The sequence below is a fragment of the Phragmites australis genome, chromosome 17 (assembly GCF_958298935.1).
Source record: "Phragmites australis chromosome 17, lpPhrAust1.1, whole genome shotgun sequence".
In the NCBI taxonomy this organism is placed as follows: Eukaryota; Viridiplantae; Streptophyta; class Magnoliopsida; order Poales; family Poaceae; genus Phragmites; species Phragmites australis.
The window spans coordinates 26,090,336-26,116,069 of NC_084937.1; the positions used below are offsets into that span (position 1 = coordinate 26,090,336).

A 25,734-nucleotide genomic window follows, 5' to 3' on the forward strand; every position below is an offset into this window, starting at 1 on the left:
GCTTAAAATATTAGCATCGCGACTGGCAGACACTTCTACTTCGCTACTGAAGTCTCCAAACACAAAATCTCGCAACAGTGGTTGAACTGGCCGTAGGGTTCGGAAACGGCAGGCACAGCGGCTTGTACCGATGGGCTCATGCTGCCCATTAAAGATGCTAAAAGGAGAAGCAGATTGGACCATACTGAAAACACCTCACCAACCAGCCTCATTACTTCACCCCAGTAGTGCAGTGCTGCATGAATCACAACCACATGAACACTCGTACATACATTACACAAGTAGTAAAGGTCCCCTGTTGAAGAACCAGACCAAAATGTATCAGCAGTGCCTGAATCTGCACAAGTTTGTTTGGATGTTGGGTTGGAATTGGGTAGGATTGTGATTCAGAATTCCGAAAACAGTGTACAAGTAGAACTGCAAGTCTTGTGGGTGTGTGGTGTGGGTTTTGCTTTTGCATCCGTATATTCGACCATAGAATCCTAGCGTACATGGTTCATATCACCAGATGAACAAGAACAAAATAAGTGACATATTGCAAGAGAACGATTTGATTGATAGGAAGCCAGTGACTTCATCTTTCATCTGTCCTGGATCCTCTGTTTGATCTTATCATCATCTATACCCACCCAATCTTTATATACCAATATGCAACAGTTATTCCCTTCCCTTCCTACTAAACACTATCAGCATAAGGAGGATAAGAAGAAGCAAGTAGCAAGGGCTTAAACAAAAAGCCTCCAAGAACTAGTTAGAGAATACACACTTGGTGACTTGGTGTTGTGGTGGTATTCTGTGTGTGCTGTGTTGATCGATCACGACGATGCCGACATGGATGCGGCTTTCTTCTTCTTCGCGGACTTGTCGGCGGCGCGGGCGCCCTTGGCGATCTTGGTGTCGAGCTTGTAGTAGTTCACGAACCATTCGACGAAGTGCCGGAGGCCGGCCTCGAGGGAGGTGGTGGGGTGGTAGCCGAAGTCGTGCGCGGCGTGGCTGACGTTGGCGTGGGTGAAGGGCACGTCGCCGTTGCTGGGCATGGTAACGATGCGCTTGTTGGCCTTCTTGCCGAGCAGCTTCTCCAGGATGGCGACCATCCGGGTGACGGGCACGGGGGAGGTGTTGCCGAGGTTGTAGACGCGGAGCGGCGCGGGCCCGCTCTTCTTGCCGGACTTGGAGCCGGTGCTCTTGCCGGCGGTGTCGAGCGCGCCGAGGCAGCCCTTGACGATGTCGTCGATGTAGGTGAAGTCTCGGCGCGCGTCGGCGCCGCCGGCCGCTCGGAAGAGCGTGATGGGCTCACCGGCGACGATGTTGCGGGCGAAGAAGAAGTAGGCCATGTCGGGGCGGCCCCACGGCCCGTAGACGGTGAAGAACCGGAGGCCGGTGATGGAGAGCCCGTAGATGTGGTTGTAGGCGTGCGCGATGGCCTCGCCGGCCTTCTTGGTCGCCGCGTACAGCGACGCCGGTCGGTCGGTGCGGTGCTCCTCAGAGAAGGGCGCGTCGGTGTTGAGCCCGTACACCGACGACGACGACGCCCAGACGATCGCCGGCTGCGGGTCGGCGTGCTTGGCCGCCACCTCGAACACGCTGACGAGCCCTGCCACGTTGGAGGCCACATACGTCTGCGGCGCCTCCATCGCGTACCGCACGCCGGCCTGCGCCGCCAGGTGCAGCACGTGCGTAAACGCCGCCACGTCGAACAGCTTCTCGAGCAGCAGGCCGTCGTTGATGTCGGCGTCGAGCACGGCGACGCCGCGGCTGGCCAGGAGCCTCTGCCGCGCGCGCTTCAGGGACGGGTCGTAGTAGGAGTTGAAGTTGTCGAGGCCGAGCACGCCGTCGCCGCGGGCCTTCAGGGCGAGCGAGCAGTGCGCGCCGACGAACCCCGCGGCACCGGTCACCAGCACGGAGATTCCCCCGTCCCGACTCGGCCTGGCGCTCCGCCGTATCTCCTTCTCCCACGCGGGGCCCCCGTAGGACCCCGCCGCCGACGCCGAGGACATGAGCAGGTTGCGGTGCGAGGCGGAGTGCGCGCCCCCAGAACCGTCGCCAGCAGCGCCGGCGGAGAGGTGGAAGGACCGGGACAGGAGCGACGGGTAGTGCAGCGTGAAGAGGAAGACGAGCGCGAGCGTGGCGATTACGGTGGCGCGGAAGAGCAGGTGCGACGACGCCGACACGATCTTGCCGCTCGCCGCGCGCCGCAGCAGGAGCGCGCCACCGCTCGCGTACCGCTCCAGCTTGACCCCCTTCGCCGCCGCGTCCACGGCGCTGGTCCCCGACGGCGGCATTGTCTTTTTTACTTCCTCCTCCTCCCCGGTCTGGCCTTCGGACCTCGAGGCAGAGCTGGAGAGGTAGCTAGACAGCTGCTAGGCTCGAAGCAAGCGGGCTAGCTGAGGAGGGAGTGAGCGAGTAAGCGGGGGATATAAAGGGAGAGTGAGAGAGAGAAGGGGAAGGGTGGTTTTTGGTTTCGGCTGGACGCCACTCGGGTGGCACGCGATTGGGTGGTGTCGGTTTTGGGATCGTCACCTCCCTGCCTAATTTGCTCGATTTCTCGGTGCTTCGCCATGGCAGGGCAGGCCACACTCAAGTCAATGGCTGGCCAATGGGTTCAGGGGATCTGTGAGGCGAAGTCTGTGTGTTGGTGTCGGCGATTAATTTGTGCAGTCGAGATTTTGCAGAATGTTCACAGAAAACAGTTCAATACCGCATAGGAATCGGTAAAAATTTCCCGCATAGGAATCGGTAAAAATTTCCCGCATACAATACGGTGCATGGGCGAAGCATGGAAGAATTCACGGTTGAAGAAAATCTAGGATGTGCGCCGTGTTAGTTGGCTCTTTTTGACATAGCTTTTGCTTTCTGCAGAAGCTAGTCAGAGGCTATTTTTACTTCTGTTAAATTCCTAACTTTTGCATGATACTACCACTTAACATCATTTAAGTTTTTTTTGGGGGGAAGATGTGGCAGCAACTATGCAGAAGAGGCTCACTATTTCAATGGCAATGACATGTCACCCCATTTGTACTCGTGCCGACCCCTGATTTTTCTCCGCTTATCAATACAGAACAAAATCATTGTCATATGCGCATGTGAGGTGCTCGATCACATGGTTTGATCACCGTCACTCCGGGCGTAGAGGCATCGAGCACATTGATGCCTTCTTTCCCCCACGCTCTTGACATCTGCTTTCGTTTTCCTCTTGTCCCATCCGTCTGCTAGTGCTGTTTGGACACCCGTGTTCAATTTTTTTATCAAATCGGATACTCTGAATCCAAGTTGGATTTCAACAATCGTGTCGGATTTTGAATTTTATTTTACATGTTCAAATTTTCTTTGTCAAATCGAACACCCAAATTCGAATTAGATTTCGATAACTATATCCGTATCATGTAACACTTTCGCGTGTACTCGTCGTGCCCGCTGAGACTGGGGAAGCTAGCTCGCCGTTTCCCCCGTGGGTTCAAAGAGGATCAGGTAGCTCGTCAGGTCAGGATAGGGCAGGGATCGGAGAAGAGACAGGTGCACCGCCACGCCCACACCACACCGGGGTGGTGAGGCGACCGGTGAAGACGACAAAAGGGCAGCATGCAGCCGCAGACCGTAGTGGAGATCCATCCGGCGCAGCTCCTGCGAGTGCGAGGCGACCAAAACCCACCACGCGCTCGGATTCGGCACCTGCGCCGCAAACCGCCAGCACGCTGCCATACGGTCCCACGAGGCCGGCCGGCCGACCGCTCGCCGGCCCGGCCACCCTTCGGCTCTGGTCTGGGCGAACAGCGCGCGCCGCGGTGCATTGGCGTACGTGTACGGCGGCGCGCGCGGCCGCGACAAGTCGGAGAGCAGTCCGCGTACGGACGGCTGACCATCGTGTTCGCACTACGTGCTGCTCCGTGATGATGGTGTGGTGGTGCCGTACGGCGGCCAGACACAGGGCTCGGAACTCGGAAGCATGCACACGTTAGGGACTTACGGGTGCACGCAGAAAGGAGAAGAAAGAATGCGAGCGTGCATGCGTGACAGCGTGAGCATGGCGAGATCACTGACCTTTTGAGAATAAGTCCTGTAAGATTGTTACAAATGAAAAAAACAAGACTGCTGCTTCAAATAAAAACGAGTGGTTGGAGTGCTGTAAGCCTGTAGCTTCTTGTAACACTCGGTTCCCCTGCGGCTCCAAGTAGCAGTAGCTGGTCGGCCAATTCCAGATCGCCGATCTGGCGTACAGAGAGATGCAGTGGATAGGATGCACGCACGCCATAAATTCGGCTGGCCTGCCCTCGCCGCCGGCCGCGCGGAAAGCGGCGTAGACGTCATGGCACCGCGCAAAACCAAGCGCCACCACGTGAGGTGAGGTCGGCACTCGCAGCATCGCGCGAGCAACTCGTACAGCTAATCACCGCCATTAGATATGATCCATCGGAGCTTGGAAAAAGAAACCGATGACCCCAACCAAACCAATCAGAAGCCCCAGGAAGAAAAAGAAACACTGAAGAAGAAACTCCAAGCAACGCATCAAAATTTTTTTGGACTGGCCCCAGTGATTCGTGCAGGAACACCCACTGCAGCACTGCACGGTCGTCCCTTTTTTTTTTTCTCGCATGGGAACAAGAGTGGCTCGGTCGGTGTGCACTGTGCCGGCTTGCGGTGTGTCGGTGGCTGAGAACGACGCTTAGCCAAGCCGACGCATGCATGCATGCATGGCCAATGGGCAGCTAGAGGAGCACGACAGCGTGGCGCACAGGCCGCCTCAGAGCAACGTCCCTGGTAGTTTCTCCGTCTTGATTGGATGATCCCTTCGGTCGGTTGGTGGTTTCACCGATCGATTCAACGCCTACAGGTGCATACAAAGACATGCAGCTTTGTTTTCTAGTGTTCAACTACTCAACAGTGTTTTTTTCCATTTAGCCTTAGTCCTACTTTTATGTGATCATAAGACGTCGTGAGAGTGAGAGAGAGAGTGAGAGAGGAATGCCAGACGTCACGTGGCAACATTTCAGAGTAACTTGACATGTTTTCTGCACCAGTAGGAGCTTTTCTTTTTCTGCCTTCTCTATCATGACCATCAAATCAAGATTAATTCGCGTACTTAAACTATCCTCTCACCTCTGCATGTCATTTTCCAGTGCCTGCATGCAACATAATCACAAAAGATTCGAAGCATGGCCGTTTGCTGCTGCTGGAGCAGGGGACCGTTCAGTAACCCTGAACGTAGCTAATCCTTGTGCCCAAAACGCTAAAAAAAACCCGGATGCCCACGTGGCATTTGAACGTGTGCATTTACTGTTAGAGATGGCGATTCTACCTACGGATAAAAATCCTATTAGGTATGAGTTTAGGTCGTATTCTTTGTCCACTAATTTGTTCATGGGTTTGATTCTATAAATGCTTGATGTGTTTACAGACACGGCATAAAAAAATCTTACCTGTGCTTGCTTCGCCTGTATTCAACTCCAAATACCTGACAATTATTGAACTTGATGTCTCTATGTGTGAAACTATACATGAGGTGTTTGTTAATTATCTGGATGCATACAAGTTATATACATGTAATGTATTTTTAATTGATGAAAATCATATTATATGCTCAGTGTGGTTCTGCTATGTCCATTGGTTGTTTATATGCTAGTGGGCATATGGTCATGCTCACGGGTGATAGATATGCATGTGTAGCATTTCTTACTCATGATAGATAATAGATGTGGATATAGATTTAAAAATTAGTTCACGAGTATAGATTTATATAGCCCCTGCGTGCGGATTTTATGCCTTTACCATCACTAACATTTATCTTCCCTTTTCAGGTTTATACATCATGATTTGTATATACGCAGATGCCTCAAATGCCTAGACCAGAGTCACTGCCACAGTGCAAAGGCATGCGTTAAGTGCCAAACAACGATACATTTCGTGTAAGTGCCTTACAAGCTATATATGTGATTACAGTAAAATTTACACATACATACCATATATATGTATGTGTAAATTTTACTGACATGTGGGTCCTCGTCAGCTTTCTATTGAGGTGTAATTTTTACTTCTTTTCAAAAATATTTTTTACAAATAGACCATCTAGAAAATATTGTCTGAAAATGGACCCTTCGCGCGACGCCATGATATTTGACTCTGTTGGAATATTACATGGACGTGTCATCGCATGGCGCTAGATAACCGGCGTGATAACTGACATTACTGAAAGGTTCTGCACTCGTCACCCCGAATGCGTCACTGATGAGTCGTCATTAATAACGGATTACGATCCGTCACTTATAAAGTCATAGGTGACGGATTATAACAGTGACCCGTCTGTCGGAGGGTTAACTCTTGTCGCAGGGATCCTGAGGGACCCCTTTTTAGATATTCGGCCGGGGGGATGATCCTGAATATGTTTGCCGGAGAAATAAATGGGTATAAATACGATGGCTGGCGGGGTGGAATGATTTAGTGCGGAACGAAGTAAATGCACTGGGGTTTAGACAGGTTCGGGCCGCACGGAGGCGTAACACCCTACTCCTGTATGGATACTATAAATGCCCTGGGAATGTCCCTCAAGGATGTTGCTAGTTACAAGAATGTTTGTCTATCTTAGAGCCTGTGGCTCCTTGTTCTTCGGTCTGTGTGTATCTGTTGGCTTTGGGTGCTCTTGGGCTTCTCGATCTTCTCTACTTCCTTAGCTGCTTTAGCTTTTCCTGAGCCAGAACCACCTGTCTTTGTCCGTGCTGCCGGCTGCCTTAAATACCTGCTAGCAGTAGCGTGCCCCGAATGGGAGGGCACGAGTTCCAAGGCACCATAAATGAAAAGGGTGTCATCATAGCCTCTGTGCGAAGTGACCGGGGGTGGAAAATGCACCCCGCACCCGGTCATCCGTCACCATAAATGCACTGGCAATGGGCGCCGAGGAGAGGGCCCACTGGGCAGCCGCAGAGCGGCCCGGCGTGCCCGTCCTGTCTTGTCTCCTGCCACAGCAGCGCGGCAGACGGAACGCCTCGGCGCTCACGACGTTATCCCGAGACGTGCCGGATGGCACGGGATGGGACCCGTGCATTTAATGTCCCCACGCCCTTCTGCTAGAATGTGACAGGAATTAACACCAAGCGTGGCGGGAGCAGTTGGAGGTGACAGGCCACGCGCGCTCTTAAATGCGGCCTCGGGCCTTTGACTGGCTGACACCTCATCTGTGGCCCCTGTGGGGGCCACTAACGGAGGGGCTTCCTGGGTCGTCGGGGAACCGAGTGCTCGGGGGGTACTGTTCACCTCCCCGAGCACTCTCTCCCGAGAACGCCCTTCCTCGGTCCTCGGAGAACCGAGTGCTCGGGGGCTACTGTTCACCTCCCCGAGCACTCTCTCCCGGGTATGCTTGTACGGATCCTCGGGGGACCGAGTGCTCGGGGGCCGCTGCACGCAGCCCCGAGCACTCTCTCCCGGAACTTCCTTCAGTGGGTCCTCGGGATACTTGGGTGCCCGGGGGGCCACCGCTTGCGGCCCCGGGCACACTTCTCCCGGTACTTAGCTTTCCTGATCGTCGGGGGACTCGGGTGCTCGGGGGTCACCGTATACCTCCCCGAGCACTTTCTTCCCGGCACTTAGACTTCGTAGATCATCGGGGAACCTGGGTACTCGGGGACCACTGACTGTGGCCCCAAGCGCCCTCTCCCGGGACTTAATCTTTTTTGCCTTGCGGAGGCGACCCCGCGGGATGGCGCCACGTGACGGATTGCTGGCCTGACCTCGGAATTCGGGGACCCCCGGTTCCTGATTCACCAACACCGTCACTAATGACTGAACATAAGTGACGGGTCGTAACAGGTCACTTATGATTTATGAACATTTTTCGCGTTTTTTGACTAAAAAAAGTAAAAAATATATATATTTTTCACACGAGTCATCCCAACACAAAGGCTCATCACATATGCTCCACAAGTTACGCCATTTTTCAAACTATTTTTCAATCTGCGTTCTGCGGGTCTCGAACCTGCAACTTACTTTCGCGCGCGTAGCTCCCTTACTACCTCAACTATCACGTAGTTGTGATAAAATTGGATATTTTATCTTTTTAAACTTCTTTGCTAAAGATCATAGATGACGGGTCATAACCGTGACCTGTCATCTATAACTGATTAGTGACGGGTTAGAATCGTGACCCGTCACTAATGACTAAAATTAAAAACCGTGACCCGTCACTAATGACTATTTTTGCCAAATTTCATCGGGGCTTATAATTTATATATAAAATTTTATGAATTTCTGAATATCTCATCCAAATGATCGCAATTTGATATGTGACCCATAGTGCTTTCGGTAAAACGGACATAACTTTTGCATACAGACTCCGATTTTGACTTTTTTTTAAACTCTATTGACATCTACAGAAAAGGTTACATCCGTTTCTTCCCCACTTCGTCAGGTTCAGCAAATTTTTCGAGACCAAATTCGGTCTGGAAGATTGAGTTCTCACCCCATGAAGTTTCTACAACGTTTTCGAAACGCGCATTTGTATCCATAGCTGTCACCCCTTACATCAAACTTGAACAAAAATGTACAATAACTCATATGTAGTGCTGCATGAGGGAGAAAAAATAAGAAAAAAAATAAAAGAAACAAATATTTGTGAATAGCATATTACCTATTGGTGACGGGTTGTAACAGTGATCCGTCACCAATGAAATTATTGGTGCTGTACGAGAAAAATAAAAGAAAATACCGTTATTAGTGACGGGTCACAATTTGACCCGTCACTAATGATTGGCCTAGGATGACTCGTCATTGATGAGTTTGTTATTAGTGACGAGTCACAACTTGACTCGTCACTAATGACTGGCCTAGGATGATCCGTCACTAATAAGTCATCATTAGTGACATATTACAACTACGACACATCATTATTATTATCACGAACGTATCATGTTATGACCCGTTACTAATTTCCTGTCTCCCTTATTTATTTTTCACGTAGTGGTAATCTCGTTGTATACTATATATATATATTTCCTATATACGTTACTAACCACCTGCCTCTGTACCAAGGGAAATGCCCTGATAATGTGATAAAAGTGATTATACGGTAGCGATACATGAGTGGATCAACGAGGTCAAAACTAAGGTAGGCCTTCAGATTTATCACTGAAACAGAACTAATACAAGTACGTGAGGCCATTGTCACAATGCAAATGCAGCAATGGTCCATGAATATCCCGGCTCAACCAATACGATCCGGATCCAATGGATGGTGCTTCAAAAGCACCATGATTGGGCTGTTCCACCCAGAATTTATCCTCTACTGCCTACTGGTACTAGTTCAAGCGATTATGGTACGTACCGTCACGAGAAGGCACGGCATGTCGAAGATCTGCCGTGCGCATGTACGTTCATCGGTTTGAGGCAACTGCTTCTTCATTGCAAAATGCTCGTACTTTATTTGAATGCTACTATTCGATATATACACATTGCATGTAATTTGTACCCGACCACTGGAGAACCCCAACTGTTAAAGTATATAATTTTGCTAGTTCTGAGTTGCCTTAGATTTTACTTGCATCAGCCAATTCACCTGAAACTTCAAAATCAGGAGGCAAAGGTTGGCACTACACTTCAACGTTTACAAATTAAATCCCGGTGAAGCAGCTGGTTCATTTGATTCGGGGATTTGACCAAATATAACTTCAGAGTTCAGAATTTTGTGCTGTTCATGAGCTAGATTGGTAGTATTTGGTTGGTTATACAAAGTTAAATGGATAAGATCATCCTAGATGGATGGAATGATACTAGATGAGATGGTAAGTAATATGTTTGGTTTGATTTATAGAATAATATATGATAGTGTTTGGTTGAATATATGTATGGGATGCATATATGAATATGTTTAGTTGCTAAAAATATCAGCATTATATCTATTTATAAATTAATTTCTTTATAATATAATAATTTTATAATTATAATTATCAGCAGATTATTCTAATTAGTACTAATTATAACTTAACATGCCACTCTTCATCACTAATTACCTATAGTAATACCTAATTATGACCAATAACATATAATTGTAACTAATGTATAGCTAATTGTTCTTAATTATCACTAATCATCACTAAGTATATGTAATTACAGGAGCTGACAAAGTATGTACGAGGTGCTCGATCAATTCTCTCATATAGTATGATTTAGCATCTTGATAGAATATTCCTAAAACTTGTATCACCTATCTTAGACGAGTTGATACAATTCATTCAACTAAACACAAGCATAACAACATATCTTGCATCATCCCATACATGTACAAGGAACCATACGCCTTTGTATCATCCATGTTCCCAGTAAAGATACCATGTATCATACAATTTTCTGTTATGCGATGGTCAAACACTTGTCTACAAGGGGAGGAAAATGATCGTTTGCTCTTTGTTTTACTTTGCTGATTTGAAACAAACAGGTTCATCCGGTTAAAAAAGGGTTCATCCTTTTGTTTATGCTATATCAGTTTTTGGTGACGGCAAGGTTGGCAATCCTAGCTTTCATTAATTGGCTCAATCCTAGTTCATAGTGTTAGTGTAGGTGTTAAATTGGACCCCAAGATTTTAAGGAAATCAAGCACACAATTCATTTCGTTCCATATGCAGCAGTCATTGTATCTCACATTTTCACCTAAGGTTGATTGATGTGCATTTTGCACTAGGACTACTTGTGTATTTTTTGGTGTCTTACAAAGTAAATAATTTGATGATTTCAGAGATATGGCGGTTGGCGCAGCAGGTGAAAGTTTGGCAAAGGTTGGGCCTTGTTCGCATAACCTACTCTGTTCGCTTCTTTGGTAGTTATACATGATATCTTAACTGGGAACATAAACTTATTTGTCTATCTTGATTTCTTACTATAGTCGGCCATTGGCAGACTTTCTCTCTACGCGTTGTAGCTTACATGTTTTTTTCTTCTTCAAAAGATGGCACTAGAGATACTGATATTGTTATAAAAAAAGAGAATTGATTCTGTTTATAAGAAAAACTGAATCTAAAAAACTTAACAATTGACCAGTTGATTCGAGGTCAACCAAAAAAAACCTATGACATAAGCGCCACCAACAAAATAACTGGAAAAACAGCACAACACCTCGAAAAACAAACACACATGGAGTCTACCAACAGATCATCGTTGCCAAGTTCATCGTCCACGGCCACTACGTGTTATCATTGCTAAGTTCGTCGGACGCGTCAACACAGTAGCTCCGACTCCACAAAAGCATACCTATAGACAGAACGGCGCATACCCAAAAGAGTAGAGGGGTTACCGACAACTTTCCCCTTTCAAGGCCCGGAGTATTCACAACTGCTGCCGAAGTAAGGACCCGCCGCGACTAAGATATCGATCACCAAAACACGACGTGGGATCCTTCAAAACGACACATTCAAAGAGGAAAATAACGTCCCAAGCACCGCCATCACCCGTCTAGACACGAACATAGTTTTCGCTTGAACGATCATACGACGAGGAAGGGGTAACCTTCGATAAACGCCTAAAAAGAAAGCGGCGTCCAAAAACATCGCCATCGTCGACCAGACCAAACGCTAAGTAAAACTTTCATCTGGAGCACCCAACGCCACAACCAGCGCAAACACGCATCACCCAAAACCGCCCCACGCCACCAGGCCTCGCGGGCCGGTAGCTTAGATGTTCAAAAAAACACATCATATAAATTTTTGGTTTATTACCTGAAAGTCAGCACATGCAGATGTACTTCAGGACTCAGCTGGTACCAGATATACACGAGATGATATTGTTTGCCGTTTTTCCTTTGCCATTTCACGCATCAAATCCTCTAAAAAAAATGACGCATCAAGACTCAATCCAGACAAGTTCAATCAAATCCAGGTGCAGCAATCCAATCACTGCCACTGCCCTTAGCTTTCCTGCTTGAGCTGGATTTTTTGACTTTTTGGAGGGCAGGGGCCTCTAAATATATCTGTATTTGAAAGCCACACAGCCCTTTTCTAGGTGCCCCAGACTTTCCAGTAAACTGTCCTCCCAAGATACGGTTAAAAGGTCACGAGATCTGAACTGAGCAACATTATTTACGTCCCACAAAAAAACATGAACTTTGCATGAATCAAACCAAAGCAAAAACTGAAATAGCATCATCTGTTTTCTTCAGTCTTTTATTCAGTAGTGCTGCAAGTAGCCAGGACTCACATTCACAGCACATCACAGAACTATACATCACATCGACTGGGTGAATGAAGACCACTGCACAATGACCAATCACAGATGGAAGCAAGTGGTGGCTGGCTGGGCTTCCTTGAATCTTTTGAAACCCAGTCGTTTTCTCCGATCCATAGGGGAGTCTTCCTGTCGATTCAGATCGGAAGGTTAGAACACATTGGGCCGCAATGGATAAGGGAAACTCCTTCAGTTTTAGTCAGGTCGCATTGCATGCGATCGAGTGTGTGCATGCATGCATGCATGGAGGAGAGCACGGTGGTTGAGACGTCAACCTGCAGCTGTGAACGAATTGCGATCGATCGATCCCCGTGTCCTAAAATTGGTCGCGTTCTTGCATGATATCAGGTCGTCGTCGACGACGCCGAACGACTGAATTATTGTGAGCCAAGAGCGACGTACAAACCGACGCTGTTCAGCGTAACGTACGGTCCGTCTTCCTGTGTGATGTGCAGTAGCGCAGGCTGCATGTGCTGATCGATGTGCACGGCCATGGCGTCAGGTGTGATAGATCTGTTAAGCTGTGACACCAGATGAATACGTACGCCCGACCTGATCCATCTCAAGAAAGACGAATACACCTGACGATCCAAGTTGATCGGAGGACGAAACCTTCGATCTCGACACTAATCAACCATGCATGATATTATCTTTTATAGTTGGACCGCCAAATTTGCATTGAGAAGTGAGATTTCTTTTATAGAAAAAAATACATCTTTTGTTTAAAATGGTTGAGTTCAGGATGAAAACACACACAAGAAACTCAAAACCCAAAAGAAATTGAATGTTCAGGTCTTATTTGGAACACGGGAAACTGAAAATAAAATGATCAGAAAAGGAGACACATATTAACAAGTAAAAATCTTTGATGCAAACAAGTAAATTGGTGCAAATGTGCAAATAACAAATAGCGTCCATCCAATCTCCATTCGAAGGCTACAGTCGATTAAAAAAAATCTTTGATGCAAATAAACAAATAGGTGCAAACAACGAATATCATCCATCCCAATGTCCGATCCACATCGATGGCTGCGACCACACTTCCACTTCCCTGTGTTAAACTTTGGATTTTCAGAGGACTTTCCTCTAAAAACCGGAGAGTTAAAGTTTAGCAGGCCGAATAGCACAAGAAGTGGTTCCTATGTAAGATAACTGCACAGGTGACTTTGTCTCTAATATATAAGACTCAATCTACTCACGTGTCAACTGCTTGTCACGAGAAATCTATTTATTTAAATTTTTAATAAAAAAATATAAAATAAAAAACTCTCCCTTCTATAGCGCAATGCGGGCCTCGCAAGACTCGAGACGGCCCATAGTGTTAGGCCGGCCCGCCTGACCAACCCATGCGTTACCGGCGGCGGCGATGGTCACCCTTCCCCTTCCCCTCCGAACCGAACTCCGACATACCAGCGATTCGACCGGCGACAGTCAGTAGCCTCGCCGGGATCGGGGGCCCAGGATGGCAGCCAACTTCTGGACGTCGTCGCACTAGTAAGGCTCCGACCCCCGTATCTCGATCGATCCCCGTTCCCGCCTCTCGATTTGGCTCTGCGTCAGCCTGAGCTGCTGACTGCGTGGGGCGTTGTGTTGGGTTGTGCAGCAAGCAGCTGCGGGACCCGGAGGATGTGGACGTGGTGCCGGCGGCGGACCGGGAGCGGGGCATCACGCCAGAGGAGTTCCGCCTCGTCAAGATCCACATGTCCTTCCGTGAGCTCCTCCTCCTCCTCCTGCGCTTTTCCTGACCCCGTGCTATAGCGTTTTCCCGATGCGAATTAGTTTTAGCTTCTTAGCCCGCTGTGCACGACTTGACTGCCTCTGGGATAGATTTTTGGGATTGGGGAATTGTTGATAGGTAGAATAAAGGATTAAGTGTTTTTGAGAAGCACAAAAGTTTCACCAAGCTCAGAGTGCGCTGTTAAATGTTAAAAGTGGGAATTTTTATGGCCTTAGGTGTGTCAAATGTGGACCGATTTGATGTTCGAACACTCAGATGTTTTCTGCAACTGTGACAAATTGACTTGGTGCACATGTAATTATACCCACGGGCATACTGCGCCATATGCCTTTGTATCATACAATTTTCTGTTATGCGATGGTCAAACAGTTGCCTACAAGGGGAGGAAAATGATGGTTTGCTCTTTGTTTTACTTTGCTGATTTCAAACAAACAGATTGATCCGATTAAAAAAAAGGTTCATCTCTTTGTTTATGCTATATCAATTTTTGGTGACGGCAAGGTTGGCAATCCTAGCTTCCATTAATTGGCTCAATCCTAGTTCATAGTGTTAGTGTAGGTGTTAAATTGGACTCCAAGATTTTAAGGAAATTAAGCGCACAATTCATTTCCTTCCATTTGCAGCAGTCATTGTATCTCACATTTTCACCTAAGGTTGATTGTTGTGCATTTTGCACTAGGACTACTTGTGTATTTTTTGGTGTCTTACAAAGTAAATAATTTGATGATTTCAGAGATCTGGCGGTTGGCGCAGCAGGTGAAAGTTAGGCAAAGGTTGGGCCATGTTTGCATAACCTACTCTATTCGCTTCTTTGGTAGTTATACATAATATCTTTACTGGGAACATAAACTTATTTGTCTATCTTGATTTCTTACTATAGTTGGCCCTTGGCAGGCTTTCCTTCTACGTGTCGTAGCTTAGATGTTCAAAAAACACATCATATAATATTTTTGTTTGTTACCTGAAAGTAAGCACATGCAGATGTTGAGTGTTCCTGTTCTTCCCCTCATCCTTTCGTCTTCTTTGCTAATGTTTCTACTCCATGTACCCTTGTCAAAAGCTAACATCTTTAAGAGAAAAATGAACCTATCAATAGAATTCGTTGTTCCCCTATGGCTCATTCACGTCTCACCGTATGAGTGTTTTAATTGAAAGTACAGGATTACTGTAAAAATAACATTTAATGCATTTCTACAAACGAAGTTCTCACATAACTAGCTTATGATATGCTGTCACTAGACTTTTCTGCCATTAACGCAGGATTCTTATTGTCTTAAATTGTTGTTATTTCAGAGTTATAGCTACGGCAGTCACTTACTTCAGGCGTGTGTATACAAGGTATGCTTCTCTATTTAAGAAGGATGCACCGCATATGTATTTCTGTTTCTATGCATTGTGGAGGTATCACTATTGAATCTGACTGCTGATTTAACTACTTAGAGGAAGGAAACACAGTTTTATTCTCAAGAATGAAAGGTGATGTACTTCCAGGAAATAAGATAGCTCATTCTTGAGATTGTAAGATGGTCAACTTATTGGGAATTAGGAACTATAATATAATATTGTGATTGTAAGATTTAGATAATGTTTCCCAATTTATTTAACATTCCTTCTAGTATGGTAATGCTCACCTCTCAACATTCTAAACTTAAAGTAGGAAAATGATGCTTTGAAACCTAACCTTCTGCTCTCAAAAGCTGCACACGATTCATATTTTATCATTTGTTTCTATATATTCTCCTGAAGAATGTTCAATTCTTTGTTCTAGTGGGACCTTGAGTTTTGTGAATATGTATGTACATTTTGTAGCAAGAACTTAGTTCTAACACAGAATCTGTCACCAGAAAGAGCATGACAGAGTATGATCCTCGCTTGGTTGCACCTACTTGTTTGTATTTGGCATCAAAGGTGGAGGAGAGCACAGTGCAAGCAAGGCTTCTTGTCTTTTACATAAAAAAGATGTGTGGTATGTCTTATTACCATATTTATGGACATATTTACATGAAAAAACTGCATCAAACAACTGTTCTCTCTCTTCAAAGTACAGGTTCCGATGATAAGTATCGGTTTGAAATTAAGGATATTCTTGAAATGGAAATGAAACTCCTGGAAGCACTTGACTATTATTTGGTTGTTTACCATCCATATCGTCCTCTCTTACAGTAAGATTCTATTTTCCGTGTCATCACTGGTGTTTTCATGGAACATGCCTTTTTCCATATCTTCCTAGCTTTCAGCTCTTTGTTCTAGTGGAACTTCAAGTTGATGGATGTCCTTTTCTGCAGGTTATTGCATGATGCTGGCATAACAGATCTGACACAATTTGCCTGGTAAGCACTGCTTTTATGAACAACAGGATTCGGTGTCAACAATTAAGGAATAAATGCTTTTATTCTGCATAGGACTTTCAGGCCTTCATGAATTCAGTTGCAATGTCCTTCTGTTCTTTCTGTGAAAGCTATTTGGAACATTCTATGTTATTGAAGCTGAAGCCCAGTTTCTTGGATGTTTTTGGTGGTTGAAGTTTAGACCTTTTTGAAAAAATTTATCACGAGTAATGTTAGTCTCAGACTAAGAGAACTACCTGCATTCCTTGCAGGATTTGTTGACATATATTTTGGGTGAAGTAAGAGTGTTTACATTTGGTATGGAATACCGTTGGAAGCAAATACACATGTGTGTCAGAGTTTTCTTTCTTTTCCTTTCTAATTTTAGTGTGATACAGCACAACAACATAAATTGATTTCTTCTAGAATGTCTAGCATTAATTTTAGTGTGATTTCTTATTATGGGTGTGTATGCTCAGTCTTTAGCTCAATATATTGTTACTTGCAGGGGCCTTGTTAACGATACTTACAAGATGGATCTTATTCTCATATACCCACCCTATATGATTGCACTTGCTTGCATATACATTGCAAGCGTCCTTAAAGATAAAGACACCACTTCGTGGTTTGAAGAACTCCGTGTTGACATGAATATTGTAAGTGTGTCCATTTATCATTTCCCATCGATTGATTCTATCTCACTTTCCTAACCCATTTTTTTTACTTACAATACTCAGGTGAAGAATATCTCAATGGAAATTCTGGACTTCTACGACACCTACAAGATTGATCCTCAAAGGGGCCTCCCTGAGGATAAGATAAGCCCAGTGATGAACAAGTTGCCGGCAAAGGCTTAATGCATACTTGGCACCTATTTGAAACTATCTCTAACAACCTCACACGACCGACAAATTTGAAGGCATAATATTGGGTGTGCGCAGTTTGACAGTCCTAATTTGTTCTAACAATGAAGGCTCCCAGCCCCACATGGTAGGGATGGTTTGTATGTGCCTAGTAACAGTCTCTTGTACTTAACATTGTGGGTTTCTTGTCATACAGAACTCCATTGGAATTGTTTGTCTGCTGGTTGAGGGAATTTCAAGTTAGTTATGATGTATCTTTTAATCATTTTGTAACTCAAAACTCATTTGTTATTGAGGCCTCAAGCCCTGTCATCTGAACCACGGTTAGCCTTGCATCGCCAGCGCCTACGACGTGTACCTGCCTGGAGCCTGGGGCAGCAGAGGCGTGGGCAGGCGGCTACACGCCAGAGGCGTCGGCTCATGTTGCCAGTATCACGGCCGGCAGCGGCAAAGTGACACTAGCTTAGCGGCCTCAGCCGTTGTACACAAGACCTGGCAGCCCCAGCGGCCAGAACGCATCGTCAGCGTGGTAGCCAAATCTTGCGCGATGCCAGGAAAGGCACAGGGAGCACCAAACAAAAGTATTCATAAACGCTAATTTTAATGCCATTTCAACTTGAAGCAAATCTCAGTTGCACTAATCAACTAGGGCCAATAGCCTGATACAATACAACACACCATAACATTCTGAAGCTGAGGCAACAAGAGAGTAGACTCAAATTCAATCCATTGGTGGCGGAGGCCATCTTAGTTGTCGCAATCGGCTGATGACCAGAGGTTCCATTGACGCAGCCAATCGACCTGTATTGGATGACGATGAAGTTCAGCTGATCGACCAGAAAATGACTACAAGCTATCAGATAGGTAAAGGAATTCACCTTAACTACCAGAGTTAGGAAGGTAAATACGGTGGAAATTGTTTGCTCTCAGGCTCCTCCTGCAAGTTGGACATTTCTTCTGAACCTTGATGGCTTGCTTGATGCACCCCGCACAGAAGATATGGCCACAAATTGTCGTGGAAGGCTCATCCAAATTGTTCCAACATACTGGGCAGGTAAAAATTGGTTCCTTGGGAGCCTCTTTAGCAGGCTCTTTGCCAGTTTGCACTACATTATTTGACTGTCAAATAGAAATTGGTAGTCAGAGTTAAGTGCAAAGTGCAAGCTAATAACAATTGAATGCAAGAATCAAATATATCAGCCAGCCTTTTCTGCTGAAATTCTGGAAATATACTCTAGCATATGGAATGATGTCTTGCAAGAAATTTGGTTTGTCAAAGAAGAATATTAACTGTCAGCAGCTATCAAGAGCAATCTGAACAGATCCATATCACATATCATAAATATGTAAGCATGTGTGTTTTGAGACGTGGATTGGCCAAGGAAAATGTTTTGAATTTAAAACAACTGTTACTGAAACAACTACATAATTCACTACTCTATCAGAACGCTGGAAGTGTAAGTTAGGACAGAGCATAAACAGGAAACCAGTTACCATTTAAATAGCTGAAAAGTAAACAGTAGTAAATCTGCAATCAACCTGGCTTTAAAGCTGAAAAAGTTTGATCCCTTCAAAACTAGTATAAAATTAACTACCTGCATGCTGGAACCTTCTCCCCTATCTGGAGAGAGGCGATGTACTACAGGTACAACCCTCTGACGCTTGTAACCTGTGGAGAAGACACAGATGCATCATCATCACAAACCACCAATGATTGAATAAATGATTACAGATAGGAGTCTTAAATCACAAGGGACATTTGGAATTGGTTATGTATCGATAAACATTTTTCATGTAGGCTATCCAGGTTCAATTTTGACATATGTGCAATATCATCCAAGCCACTAGAATCAGAAACCAGAAAATGAAAACTGTAAGTAACTTTCAGCATAGCCTATAGATGTGTCACCACTATTGAAATATCTGATGTCCTCATATAGTCTACTCAGAGATACACTCATCTTACTGGCACACTGTAGGCATTAACCTCAAATTGTCGGTGTTGTTGATGAACATACAGTTTTTTGAAGAATCTAACTGAACCTTTGATATTACACTGATGAACAAATACAATCCCTGCTGTATTTCTGTATGTTAAAAGTTAAGATCAAATCTACAAAGCGCAGTGATATGCAAGTAATAAACTAACCTTCCCGGCTAGCATCTACCTCCAAGTCAACCACTGTTACAGGTTGCCTCCTGGTCCTCTTGTTCCTCCTCTGCAGAATACAAGATGATTCAATATAAGTGCTAGCCAATGATGTATGGTATTAGCATAATGATCAATCAAATTATCATTTAGCAGGAAAAGCAAGCATGACAAAGACCCGCAATGAGCAAAGGGTTCAATAGGCCCTAGTAAAAGGGATGCTGTATGCTCCTTAAACATCGCAATTTACTGAATGACATAACATTAGCAGTACACACAACGTTTTTGGAAAGTGAAGTAGTAGTTCTTTCAATCCAAGACAACGAAAATCATCATACTTGAGGGGGCACTCGCGAGGGCGATACTGCCTGCACTTCATCTTCTATGGCATCCACATCAATAGGTGAGGTGCATGCGCCAGCAACAGCAGTCGGTACTCCACGACGGCTCCCCACTGATGGGGAGATTGCCTCCAAGTTCACAACCACTTTATCAGCAGACCCATCTTGTGACTGTCTCCTCGGGGTACGCCTTGTGCCACTGACTGTACTCATGCTATCTTTGATGCCGATACTCACCTCAGCTCCGCAAAGAACCTGAAATTCACGGGGATGTGGCTCAGTAATTCTCTAGCTACTTCTCTACAATTCTTTGGTTCACAACAAGACTGGGACACAAACCTAGCAAACAACAAACAGCCAAGAAACCCTAACAATCGTAAAAGGGGAAAGTTGGAGGGTCATACGCACGCTAATGGCAAAAACTGAAGAACAAGGTCAAGATTACAACACGAACACGCGCCCAAATCCCCTTTCCCAGCAAAGATCTACCGAATCAACAAACCCCAGCATGGGAAACCCTCCCAAGAAATGAGCGAATTCGACCAAGAATCGGGGAATCCGCGGCGCGATGATCGAATCAATAACTCCTCCATCCCCCCGCGATTGCTTCGCCGAATCAACAGCGATAGCCAAATAATTCCAAACGACCCGAATTAAATACAGATCGCACGCATGGGGAGAGACGAAGAATTTGCACCTACTCGTCGCCGAATCTAACCCGACTCGACCGAACGTAGGACTCGAGGAGGGGAGGAGGCAACCGCGCCCACGCGGATTTCGTTTCCCATTCTAGTCCTCCTGTTTAAAAGGATCAAAAGGAAAGAGGAAAAGGGTGCGCTCCTTTCTTCATCTGGGCCCCACACGTCAGAGTCCATGTGATTCGAGTACGTAAGAGATAGAAACGAAACAATCTCCGATGGAATTTCGCAAGAAACAGTCCACGTGATTTGACAGGCTTGCCCAGAGGGAATCACATATTAAAACGACATAAGACCGACTCTAAAAGGATTTTTTTTTTCTTTCAGCGTTTTAACGGATTTTTTTTATAGTTTTTATCACAAATAGATTTTTAAAGTTATTCTTTTTAAGATGGTATTATTTCTCATTTCACTTCGCAATTCCTCTCGAAGTAAAACTATTGGAGATGAAAGAAAATAAATGAAATGAGAATAGGGAAGGGAATCGAAAAGTGAATGAAATGAAGTAAATATGGTTGAAGATGATCTAAGCAAGCACCAAATCATAGAAATAAATGCGTAAATCTGTGAGGCAGAAATCTGATAGCGCGAACAAAACTTTCATTTATGTATGAAATTGTGCTCCTAAACACTGAAGTAAAGATGGATGATTTTTTTTTAAGGGAAACCATGGTGGGGTTTGCCCACAAAAAGGGAAAAAGTGTGCATGGGTACAACGGCAGTATCTAAGGAGACAAAAAAACAAAAACAAGAAAATAGTAGAAGAAAAAGAAGCCTTAGCTGATTACATCTGCAATGTTTGTACATCAATACATAGCTAGTTCAATATTCACCAAGGAGGGGGCTCGGGAAATTCAAAGTCAAAGGTGGTCGGCAAGAAGTCACATAGTGTCCTATGGACCTGTATTGATGTCGTCAAAGATCATACGGTTCAATCGCTTCTAGGCAATTCACAATAGTAGGAGGATAAAGGTGTTGCGTATGGGCATCTGCAGGTGGTCAAAGGTTGCAAACATCAACGAGCAGAAGGCGTCCACTACATCTAGTTGTCCAGTCCTCGGAACGATGCAACTCCAGATGTTGGCGATCCCGCTGCAGGCTACAAAGAGGTGATCGATAGTTTCTAGTGTTGAGGGATAGAATGGGTAGCCGGTGCTTGGAATGACACCAACCGAGTAAAGGAAGGCTCTGGTCATGGTGTTCCCATGTCGAAGAACCCAAAAGACGATTTGGACTTTCTTTGAGGTAAAGTTTTCCCAGTTGTGTTCCTAAAGCCACACATCCTGTTCGGGGAGGGGCAGGGGGATCATCTTGTAAGCCAACGCAGTTTGGAACCCCGGTATATTGATGCCCTTCATCCACCGAATGTCTGGGGTGTCTCTTAGGGAAAGAGATGGCAGGTTATCAGACAACATGTCAAGTTCTACTCAGGCAGTAGGTGTGAGGTGTGTTTGGAGCTCAAGATTGAGGGAGCCATGTGCCAAAGCATTAGATACCAAGTGTAGCATCTAGGCCCCTAGGTAAGAGGTAAGAGTTTCGGTGATTAATGACAATCGTATCATTGTGACTAACGTATATGCTTTGAACAGTATAAAAGAAAAAGAAAAACTTATTTGACAATGATGTCTTGATACTCTTGCCCGTTAAAGAGCTTATATGGACGATCAAAGGATCGGTACATGAAGGATAAGGATCTTCTAGTTCTAAGTGTCACAAGGAGATGAAGGACACTTAGAGTAGTATATGTTCTATTTCTTTTTAGTCTTTTGACCGTACTATAAAGAGGGGTTAAGAGTTGTAGCTTGATCTAGGTGAGTCTAGACATAGTCGATGCACACTTGTGACTTTATATTGCTAGGTTGGCCATAAAAGCTTTTGGTTCAGTATCCAAGAAGTTAGAACTCAAGACGGCTTTGAAATAGATACATTCAGCGAAAATTCAACTCACCGGATGATCCTCTGTATAAAGAGTGATTTCACTGGAGCAAATTCCTAAGAGTTCTGACTTGAAAATTTGTTGAAGACCACGCCGGATAGTCCGGCGTTCGAGTGGTGAGATCACCGGAGAAATATTCGCAGTGAAGTCTCGGATTGAGTCTACATACCGGATGGTTCGGCGTAACAAAGAGTAATCACCGGATGATTTTATACAGAGAGGTTGCAAACTATCATCTGGTCGGTTTCAATGCGCCGGATGGTCCGGCGTAGAATAGAGTAATCACCGGATGAATTTACACAGAGAGGTTGCAAACTATCATCTGGCCCGTTTCAATGCGCCGGATGATCCGGCGTAAGTCCTGATTAAACGCCGGAGCTTTAACGGCTAATGGAACAGTTAACGGCTATTTTGTCAGGAGTATTATCACAGGATATTCCGATGTGAAGTGAGTTATCCACACCGGAACTTCCGGCGTTAAGAAAAATTCTGGGTTGTTAGGCAACGGCTAATTCTTGATCCTTAGCCTAAAAATACCCACCCATTTGGACCTCTCAGTATCTCTTGCGACCCTGTAGCAGCTCGTACACTTGGTGTGTCATTTAGAAGCAAGAGAGAGCACTTGTGTCAATTCTAAGTTCTTAGTTGAAGATTAGGGACTTCTTTAAGTGCTTGAAGAGTAACAAGTGTGCATCTAGCTGTTGTCTAGGCTTGGTCTTTGTCAAGTGAAGCTTGAGGCTTGTTACTCTTGGTGGTTGGCAACACCTAGATGGTCTTGGTGATCGGAGGTTTTCTCGGTGAGCTCTTGGAGGACTTGTGGGAGCCCCGGGAAGAGATGATGTACTTGGTTTGATGCCCGCCAATCCGGAGATGGAGAAGGGGCAATCAAGAGGGAGCACTTGAGTCTTGGTGACTCAAGGGGGAGCTACATCCTTGGTGGATACTCCAACGAGGACTAGGGGGAAGTGCCAACTTCTCGAAACCTCGGGAAAAAAAAATCGGTGTTCTCTTCTTCAACTATTTACTTTCCCGCATTTTACTTTGAGTATCTTTGCTATTGCGAGTCCTTCTTTAAAATTCTCTCTCTTGGCTATCTTGCTTGTTTAGTTGCCTTGTCCTAGTTTAAATCACGTAGTCGTATTTTTTTTATCTAGGCTAAGGTTTTATTTGTTTAAGCGGTAGAAGTTTTAATTAGCGCCCAATTCACCCCCCCCTTCTTGGGCCATTCGATCCTTTTCACCAAGACTTCCTTGCGGGTACAGTGCGAGAAGGCAACGGGTAGCACTTCATTGAGGGGGGCCAGGGAAGTCCAATCATCATACCAGAAGAAAGTGGTTTTCCCATCACCAACCTCCACCGAGGTTATTGCCATGTAGAGAGACATGTGGCGAGCAATGGTGTTCTAGGTCAAGGTGTATGCAGGCGATGTTCGAAATCTAGTCTTGAAACGGTTATAGGTTTGGATGATCCAGCGGGTCCAAAAGGTGCCTTGTCCAGAGCAGAGCTTGTGCAGGAGCTTGAGAAGTAGGTTGACATTTTGTGCGTGTAGGTCTTGAGCCTTAGACCATCGTCTAGTCCTGTTTCAGGCAGTGGGTCGTGGCCCAGGCTACCTGGCAATCACCCTCATTGCACTCGGTGACACCTTTCCAACAGTGGAATTGACGAGCTCAAAAACCGCCATAGCATATGTTGATAGGGCTGAGATGGATGAATATAAACCCTAGAAACAATATCGCAGCTCATCTTTGAACTTTTAAAGAAGCGATAAAAGAGGCAATCAGCTTCAGATGTAAATGAGTTAGGGACCTTCGAACTGCTACAGTACATCTTGTTTCAAACTTTTGATGTATCTTAAGCTGCACTAGCACTTTCCTAGCCATTGATCTTCCCCGTGACCAAAAAAAGGGAAGTTCTGGTAGTGTTTCAAACATACCAAAATATGAACTTGTCTGCGTTCTCAGAATCCAACAATTTACTGAACAGATCTCCAGATGCTACAGTAGCATGTGGAATCATGTCTAGTCTGTGCTTCTTGTTTACTTCTGATGCTTTTGTTTCTGAGGCTGTACCAGTGACTTTTTGATTTTCAACTGCGATGGATGCTACTCTCTTCCTGGTCTCAGGCTCGAGGTCCAGGTGTGGAACTGAATATACACGAGTAATAATGGTGTTAGGAATTGAACAAGCACCGCTTTCATTTTTCAGTTGCCTCCCACTGTGAGAACCTCCATATCACTACAATGGTTTATTTTACCTAGTTGTTCCGCCTGAGCAGTGACTGGTTTGGTTGAACAGTTTGTTTTTTCAAGGTTTTCCATCTCCAAAAAAGTGGCAACAAATAGGGCGATAGAATTAACAAGAAAGCTTCTAAATTTGATGCCATAAACCATAAATATGGAACTATTTATATTACTAGTTACATGCCTGTCGGAGGATTAACTCCTGTCGCAGGGATCCCGAGAGACCCCTTTTTAGAGATTCGGTCGGGGGGATGATCCTGAATAAGTTCGTCGGAGAAATAAATGGAATGAATGCAACAGCCGGTGGTGGGGGTAATGACCTAGTGCAAAAAGAAGTAAATGCATCGGAATTTAGACAGGTTCGGGCCGCACGGGGGTGTAATACCCTACTCCTGTATGGATGCAATAACTGTCCTGAGGAAGTCCCTCAAGGATGTTGCTGGTTACAAGAATATTGGCCTAACTAAGAGCTTGAGGCTCCTTGTTCTTCGGTTGGAATTGTAATCAACCTAGCTCACAGTGTCTCTCGTTCTTCTTTGTTGACGTTGTGCCTTGTGCGTTGTGTTCTCTGGCTCTGGATCTATATCTTCGATTCTTCGATGCTTGCCCTCTCCTCTGTGCCGCCGGCTCTTTTAAGTGCCGGCTGCGACAGGCCCCGAACGGGAAGGAGGGGGCATAAGTTCCAAGACGCCGTGACTAGGAAAGGCGTCATCATTTCTTCTGGGTGAAGTGACCGGGGATGGAAAATACGTCGCACGCCCGATCACCTGTCACCATAAACACCCTGGCAACGGGCGCCATGGAGAGGGCCCACTGGGCAGCCGCAGAGCAACCCGGCATGCCCGCCCTGTCTTGTTCCTCTGCCACAGCAAGGCGGCAGACGGAACGCCTTGATCCTCGCGATGTTATCCCGAGGCAAGCCGGATGAGGCGGGACGAGACCCGTGCAATTAATAACCCCACGTCTCTCTGCCAAAACATGGCAGGAACTGACGCTGCGGCGGGAGCAGTTGGGTGTGTCAGGCCACGCACGCTCATTAAATGTGGCCCCAGACCTCTGACTGGTGGACACCTCATCGGCGGGCCCCTCGGGGGCCTTTCTAGGTCGTCGAGGCACTGAGTGCTCGGAGGTACTGTTCACCTCCCCGAGCACTCTCTCCCGAGAATGCCTATCCTTGTCCTCGGGGTACCGGGTGCTCGGGGGTACTGTTCACCTCCCCGAGCACTCTTGCACGATCCTTCGGGGAACCG

General features: G+C 45.8%; 3 protein-coding genes across 5 annotated transcripts; 1 reads left to right on the forward strand and 2 right to left on the reverse strand.

Annotated features, from left to right (window-relative positions):
• Positions 1 to 517: 517 nt before the first annotated feature.
• On the reverse strand, positions 518 to 2,448 carry LOC133897624 (UDP-glucuronate 4-epimerase 6-like). Its single transcript, XM_062338418.1, has one exon. The coding sequence runs from the start codon at positions 2,280 to 2,282 to the stop codon at positions 816 to 818; it is 1,467 nt and encodes a 488-aa protein (XP_062194402.1). The 5' UTR covers positions 2,283 to 2,448; the 3' UTR covers positions 518 to 815.
• Positions 2,449 to 13,500: 11,052 nt separating this feature from the next.
• LOC133896823 (cyclin-C1-1-like) lies at positions 13,501 to 17,438 on the forward strand. The gene is made up of 9 exons (XM_062337470.1): positions 13,501 to 13,686; positions 13,796 to 13,902; positions 14,664 to 14,703; positions 15,224 to 15,268; positions 15,775 to 15,896; positions 15,978 to 16,092; positions 16,216 to 16,260; positions 16,766 to 16,913; positions 16,995 to 17,438. Exons 1-9 carry the CDS (start codon positions 13,655 to 13,657, stop codon positions 17,112 to 17,114), a joined length of 774 nt encoding a protein of 257 aa, XP_062193454.1. The 5' UTR covers positions 13,501 to 13,654; the 3' UTR covers positions 17,115 to 17,438.
• Positions 17,439 to 17,702: 264 nt separating this feature from the next.
• LOC133896824 (uncharacterized) lies at positions 17,703 to 20,477 on the reverse strand. Of its 3 annotated transcripts, none has more exons than XM_062337471.1 (6): positions 20,308 to 20,477; positions 19,608 to 19,865; positions 19,270 to 19,339; positions 18,716 to 18,789; positions 17,999 to 18,239; positions 17,703 to 17,921 (listed from the first exon to the last, which is right to left on the reverse strand). In XM_062337471.1, exons 2-5 carry the CDS (start codon positions 19,821 to 19,823, stop codon positions 18,000 to 18,002), a joined length of 600 nt encoding a protein of 199 aa, XP_062193455.1. In that variant the 5' UTR covers positions 19,824 to 19,865; positions 20,308 to 20,477; the 3' UTR covers positions 17,703 to 17,921; position 17,999. The 3 variants fall into 3 exon arrangements, with proteins under 3 accessions (XP_062193455.1, XP_062193456.1, XP_062193458.1); XM_062337472.1 differs by having other exon boundaries at positions 20,312 to 20,441; XM_062337474.1 differs by lacking the exon at positions 20,308 to 20,477 and adding an exon at positions 19,950 to 20,284.
• Positions 20,478 to 25,734: the final 5,257 nt, after the last annotated feature.

Coding starts and splice junctions, on each gene's coding strand:
- LOC133897624 (XM_062338418.1), bottom strand. CDS start 2,282: ATGCCGCCGTCGGGGACCAGCGCCGTGGACGCGGCGGCGAAGGGGGTC.
- LOC133896823 (XM_062337470.1), top strand. CDS start 13,655: ATGGCAGCCAACTTCTGGACGTCGTCGCACTA. Junction 13,903..14,663: donor CAAGATCCACATGTCCTTCC/GTGAGCTCCTCC, acceptor TGATGATTTCAG/AGATCTGGCGGTTGGCGCAG. Junction 15,269..15,774: donor TTCAGGCGTGTGTATACAAG/GTATGCTTCTCT, acceptor ATCTGTCACCAG/AAAGAGCATGACAGAGTATG.
- LOC133896824 (XM_062337471.1), bottom strand. CDS start 19,823: ATGAGTACAGTCAGTGGCACAAGGCGTACCCCGAGGAGACAGTCACAA. Junction 19,340..19,607: donor CCTCGCGAGTGCCCCCTCAA/GTATGATGATTT, acceptor TGTATTCTGCAG/AGGAGGAACAAGAGGACCAG. Junction 18,790..19,269: donor GGTAGATGCTAGCCGGGAAG/GTTAGTTTATTA, acceptor TCTTCTCCACAG/GTTACAAGCGTCAGAGGGTT.